A 6,923-nucleotide genomic window follows, 5' to 3' on the forward strand; every position below is an offset into this window, starting at 1 on the left:
GTATAATACCTTCATGCGTATCTTGTGGTATGTACAGTACTTGTGGTGTGCTCTGTAACAGCTGTAACAAATTGTGTGTGCAGTGTTTTTTTTATTTTTTTATATCAAACACCAATAGCCCTGGCTTTCTTTCCCACATAAGATTTTTTTTCTTAATTTATTCAAGGGGCATCTATGTAAAAATGATCAGTGAGTTTGGAAGAAGGCTTTTATTCAAATAAATTCAGTATGATTGTATTTCTACCTTAGTGCTGGTAAACTGTTGTAGCTATGATGACGATGGTCCGAACCAACAGCAGATTGAACATTAGCAATAGCGCCCCCACCAACTTTACTCAAATCAATCGACAGACTTCTTAACTGGTTCAATCTAGATTCATCATTTTTCACTGTTGACGAATACTGGGAAACACAATACTTCCTTGATACCAACTGCTCCGAATCAGCCAATGACTGAGAGACTCTCATACAATTTTGCTGACCTATTGTTTTGTAATCTTTCTTTTTACTGGTGGACATTATATTATCAAAACTTGATGCTTTTATAGATGTGTCTGGCCAGTCCTCACAGGAAAGCGATTCTGGTTCACCTTTATCTACGAACAGTGATGCAAATGGTGTACAAGAGTATAAGGAATATAAGAAAGGTGTCGGTTGGTCTTCTTCTGGCTGGAGTGCATCTTTTGGCAAGCAACGACCAATCAACTTTTCTGATATGCAAATATATTGCCTGAGGGGGGAAAAAAATAGATTTTTTATTATGTATCTATCTAGCACCTTCTTTTGCAGACATGAAGCACTTATGTCTCAGGTCATTGTGTCCACAAGTACTGCTGTTGTAATGATCGCAAGCACAGGCAACCCCACCAGGTACCCATACAAGCAAAATGCACAGCGAGGGATTGAACCTCAAGCTTGTTAAACCAAACCATTCTCACTGCACCAAACCACTTCTACTAAAATCAAATTTGAGTAAAATATCCATCAAAGAAAAAAAAATATGGAACATTGTGTACTTCCTAGAGTACCATATGCACCTATCCTGTAAACTGGTGAGTTGTGTCGTCTTCAGGTGAGTTGTCTTGCAGTGTGTTGTGTCTTCTGGTGAGTTGCTTTGGAAAGTAAAGAATTGAGAATTCTAAAGTACTTACTTCTGATGTGCTGCTAGTTGTATGCTTATTATTACTGCATTCCCTTTATTTAGCACATGCAAACAATCTGCAAAAAAATAATTTAAAAATGGTTTGATTAAATTAATAAATCAAGTGTAATAAGGACAATAATTGAGATAACAATAAGTAATGATGAATATTGAAGACAATTAATAAATTTTGCCACTGACGAGGAATGCAGTTGTGAGTTTTATTGTTCTTTTGACTAAATAAATGAAATGAAATTAAATAAAAATATATACAAATATAATTTTTTTTTTAATACTACTATTGTAATAAAAATAATGATTTATGATGATGATAATAATGCTGTAATAGATTAATTATAAAAATATTAATACTAGTGCAGTATTCTTTAAACCAGGAAGAGATTGGAAAAAGAATAATTTTTTTTCTGATTTACAAAGTTTTTCTACAAAAATCTATAAATTTATTACCAGCCAATTTAAGGGTCTAGAAGGACTACAGGCAAAGGTATTATAGTGGCAAATATTTCACGTTGAAATAGTAAGTTAATAATTATTTAAATACAAAAATTATGCAATTTCAGATACTGTATGGAATTGATTTTTAAATTCTTTTAGCTCATGACAGATAGTGCATCTTTAAATAGTTATTTCTTTTTAAATTTCCAATCAATCAAACAGTTGTAAATGATTTATACTGTAGAAAATACCACATACGCAGGCGTCCACATACCTTTACTTGAGGCACAGAACTTGTTTTTACAATGCTCATTGCCGCAGCCTTCTGTGATCTGAAAGAAGTAGCGTTTGACCAGCTGCTGCCAGTAATCTTTGATGATGCTGCTCGCTGTGTTAGGCTTATCATAGCTTTTAAATGGAAGAGCTTTCGTGATGGACAGGTTGCTGTCGGATAAAGCAGCTAAATTACTGGCACTTAGTGTCCTGAAAGAAGGAGACAAACGATGAGTAATACTACAAAAACAGAAGCACAACAGGAAAGAGCACTAAGTAACGATTATAGCCTCAAAAATAGATCCAAAAATCTAATAAACAAACAAAAAAAATACTACCTGTATTTACTAAAATTCTGTTGCTTCCTACCCTGAATGATCTAAAAAATTGATATGTACAACATAAAAAATACAACAGAAGCAACAGGGCTAAAAAACAGGTTAAAGTATTAAATTATCTAAAGCTTGAAAAGAGGGTGTTAGATGCTGTGGGAATTATTGGTGTGGATGATATCAATGTCTGTATGCATTAACTGAATTATGCTAGAATCTATCCTAAACTAAACTCTGGAAATAACATGGACAGATTCAGAGGAACCAGATTCATTTGTGGCAAAGACAAGACAAATCAGTCACTTGTTGCAAATCATGTTTCAGAGATAATGGCCAAAACATGCTGGAATGTCACCATTTTTGGAATTGGTTTTGTTGCACTAAACTAACCTCTATATATCTATACATCATGCTCTGCTGTTATTTTCCATATTTTCAAGGCTAAAACACCACTTTTTAAGGATTTGGTGATGGCTTCTGCATGAGAAATGCCTGAAATCATAAACTTTGAAGGCTGGTTTCTCAAATATTGTTCTTTAAACAGCTGTATATTTAAACACTTGTAACTTCATAAGAAAATTAAATGATTCTTTTACCATTTTATAGATCCTATTTTACTGTTTAAGCCTGTATCAAAATCGATCGACTGGTTTGCCTTGTCTTTGCCACATTTTAGCACTATTCAATATTTTCGAGATCCTTCTTGAAATCAATAAATAATTTTTCTTTTTCTTTAGATATTTTGATTATAAATATTTGATTAAACTAGGAGGCCTGTCCAGTAGAGATAATTTATACTGTTCCATACACTGTATAAAGTAAGGCTAAATAATAGGGCTTGGGGAGTGCGATTGGTTTTTAAAAGGTTCCTTTCCATGTGCTAAAACAACTTTACATGTACAAACATACTTTTGTGAAATTGTATCTAGTCATATATCATCAAAATGATGTCTAATAAATTGGCGGGAAAATATTAGGGGATGAGTAAACTCAATGACGGCACTGTGACGGCACTTTTTATTGACTATGCCAAGTGCGGGTTTTCTTGTCATGGGTTGTTATATGTTCAAAAGGCGCCCCTACTTGTGCCGCTCGAGTGTACTGCCAGCAATATAATACATAATTTGTATGTTATCGTCTAGGTGTATCTTCCCCAAACTACTAGCCTTTAAGTCTGTGGTTCTACAATGTATAACAAAGAAGTAAAAAAAATGCTAGCATGTTTGACGAGTAGAGCAGTCTCTGGCGCCCTCAGCAACACCCTGTGGGATGATCATACTCGTCGCTGACAGCCAACGTGTTAACTACCTAACTACAGCTCTTTTACAATTGAAAAATCGTTACAATAACTTCTATTTTACTTACTTCTTAAAGCTATCTAATTGTGTAATACTGTTAGAGCGCCCTCTTTGAATTAGCAGATTACTCAACGAACCTCCACCTTCATCTCGTGACAATTTAGGTTGCGATTGATGTCTGTAAGAAGTAGCAAAGGGAAAAAAAATAACAAATATTAGAGCACAGTATTAATGCATTCCATAGAGGTATCCTATAGTTGATCAAAAAAGGACAAAGCTGTCGCAGTGCGTGAAGAACGTTTGCGCGATGTCTTTGAAGTCTGATGTGTTTCCCGCCACCATATGCTCAGCATTCTTAGTTTACCAAAAAATTAAACACGGCGAGATGGAGAGCACCTTCTTATCTCAATGCGCATAACATACAATCAATGACTATGGCTGCACTTTTGGGACTAGAGTTTTGCTTGTCTTTTAACAGCAAATGGTCCTTAATTATAAAAATTATTTTTATAAAAATAAAAGATAAGACATTCATTTGAGGCTGTAAAGAGGTGGTCTATATTGGAAGGGTCATTAATTAGAGGGAGGCATGTAAGGGTAACCAATTGCCTGAGCGGTATATAAGGTAATGAAAAGATGGTTGAGAAAAATTTCATCATCGAGATAGCAGTGCGAGTTGTGAACTTCAACCTTTCTATTCTATATTAAAAAAAAGAGGAAATGAAGATACACATCACTTGCCTTCCAAGCTTCAGTCGGCTGATGTCGGCATTAATGATACTTGCAGGCAAAGAGCCTCGTTTTTCTGCTAACCTGGATACTTTCCTGCCTACAGGCCTTGGAGGTGGCTTACCAGGAACTACAAACGTCCCACCCTCACTCATCGTCTTGCTTGACCACTGATCCCTAATTTATAATGAAATATCTGTAAAAAAAGTGAACATTTTATTAATAGCTGATTTGAATATTTTAGGTTTTCTAGATTCTACCATTGCCAGTCGAGTGGTCAAGGGATAATGGAGGATTGCCGTATTAACTATGCCTTAACTTTGGCGCGGCCTCGAGTTGCTCCTCAGCTAGGGTTCGGTTGGTAAACCCAAGTCTTCTCAGACTAGAAAGTCCAGTGTACACATCATCTGATGCAGTGGTTCACTGCAGTTGCCGCGAAATCTCTACATACAGCTGATAAAGTGGTGATGGACCACGACCATATACAATTCAGCAGTGATGCTGGGAGTTAGGCCTAGGTCCTAGGCTAGTTTATTTTCCTACTGTATATTTACCCTTCTTATTAAATTAAATACTATTAGGTTTTGGCTTTATATCTTTCTTAATTGTGTTTGTATGAATTTCCTAAATTAAATAAGATCCAAATGATGGACATCATTTTGTTGTACTATCATGAAGGTTTTTACTGGCGATATTAGCATGGTTGGTCTTTACTTGTCTTAGGCCTAGGCTCCCTAGGCCCTAGACTAGAAGCAAGGCTAGGCAACTCAACTGCAGCTAGCAGCCAGCTGCTAGATTTGAAGTCTAGAGTACTGGGCCTAGGCCTGTTGTAGTAGAGACTAGGCCTAGCTAGTAGTAGGGCTCTCCTCCTAAATTACGTGGTAGCCTAGCTCTCCTCTACACTCTGGGACACTACGCCATAGCACATACTTATACTTACAGTAGAATGTAAGCTTAGAAGTTAGACTGCATCTGGTAACAATGCTGCAACAAATGTATTCAGAAATTAAAGCAACCGCCGCCTTTCTTGGTTACGGCATGACACCAAAGATACTAGAAATACTTTGATGACACTGGTACTGTACTTGTTATTTACTATTTACTTATTGCAGCGCCCTCTATTCGTGTATAAAACTCGATAACTTTAAAATATTTTGGCATATGGGAGGTCTAAGTATTATTAGTGTTAGGCCTATATAGTTGTTTTTGTTTATTAAATTTATAAATGTAAAATCGAAATTTAAAAGAAATTTGAAGGGACTTATAATAATTTTAAATTTGTCACTTTATATTTTAAGTTTTATTGTAATACATCATTTTAAAGAATGAAATAAAGTGTGTCTGAGCCCGAGTCCAAGGTTCAGGTGGCAAGCTAATCACGTTTCATAAATTAGATAATTCTAACCTTACATAATTTCTAAAGTTAATGAATTTATGAAAAGAGTAGACTATTTACGTTAGATGCTTTTATATGTTTTTTTTTTTAATTATGAATTATTGTGCTGTGCCGCTTTGCCTTTTAAAAAGTATTGGTATTTTTAATGTGTATTTTTTTTTTTTTTTTTTTTTTTTTTTGTGTTAATTTTTTTTTTTGCGTGTAAATATTCACCACAATTCGGTTAAACTATTTTATTAAATAATAGTTATAATAGATCGATCTTGATTGAGTGATTTTTGCTAAAAGCATTTGAAATGTTTGTGACGTTTTAAATATGTATCATTAGAAAAATAAAAGAGAAAGAAAAAAAATCTCAATCTCATTTTATTCATTAAAATTGTATATAAAAATGTCAGAAGCTGTGATTGTATAATAATTGTCATTATTAAATCGTATCAATAGTAGGCCTACAATAATAGAAGTACAAAATCGAATACATGCATTTATAAGAACCTTAAAGTTTAATTTAACAATATTCAGCATCTTAAGTTCATTATCTTCTACTACTACTAAAAGATTGAAAATCATTTTTATAATTCAAATACTTCTGATATTTTATAGACCCTTTAAATCAAATTTTCTGTTCCTCTTTGGTCAATGTGTAGCCTTCTGCACTGCATAGGGAGTACTATCTATTCAAGTGAATCTGAATATCGAATACTATCTCCGACATTACATTTTTGCTCATTAATATACAGGCATAATTACGAGTTGTTTATAGTTTACACGTTAATTGTTAGCAGGAGGCCCATAACATTTGTTACAAGGCAGAGGTATTCCTGTGTAAACAAAGACACAATTGACACCCCACACAATAGCATTCACGAAACCGAACATCTGAAAGAGTAAAAAATAAAACAAATGTTTTAAAATTCAGTCCAATTTAAGTGCAGGTTTCCGTCCAATTCTCGGAGGGGTCTTTAATTGGAGGGAGACCTGTATTTTATTCATAAATTCAAAGACGAAATATTAATATTAAATCATAATGGTAAATATAATGTCTCAATAAAGTATTGTAAATAAATAAAGGAAACAAAAGTTCCAATCTAATAGTAGCCTATAGTGTTCTATTATGAAAAAATTTAATAAATCAAAACCAACCTAGCCACTATTCAGATTAAAGATTAAAGCAACACTTTTTTATGCTTCTGTACATTAAATTCAATTCAATTAAACAATCACAATTTATATATATATATATATATATATATATATATATATATATAAAATATAGAAAGACAGCAATATAAAACAGC

General features: G+C 33.7%; 1 protein-coding gene across 1 annotated transcript in view; it reads right to left on the reverse strand.

Annotated features, from left to right (window-relative positions):
* LOC117121175 (ubiquitin-protein ligase E3A-like) overlaps positions 1-4,425 on the reverse strand; it is a gene marked incomplete at its 5' end in the record, with an annotated part of 19,421 nt that extends 14,996 nt beyond the window's left edge. Inside the window, 5 exon segments of the mRNA XM_033266289.1 lie at positions 245-730; positions 1,152-1,218; positions 1,872-2,080; positions 3,568-3,678; positions 4,242-4,425. Of these exon segments, the coding sequence (XP_033122180.1) occupies positions 245-730; positions 1,152-1,218; positions 1,872-2,080; positions 3,568-3,678; positions 4,242-4,384 (1,016 nt within the window).
* Between the last annotated feature and the right edge of the window lie 2,498 nt (positions 4,426-6,923).

The sequence above is a fragment of the Anneissia japonica genome, unplaced genomic scaffold, assembly GCF_011630105.1.
Source record: "Anneissia japonica isolate Jap-2015-1 unplaced genomic scaffold, ASM1163010v1 scaffold288092_len240290_cov174, whole genome shotgun sequence".
NCBI classification, from domain to species: Eukaryota; Metazoa; Echinodermata; class Crinoidea; order Comatulida; family Comatulidae; genus Anneissia; species Anneissia japonica.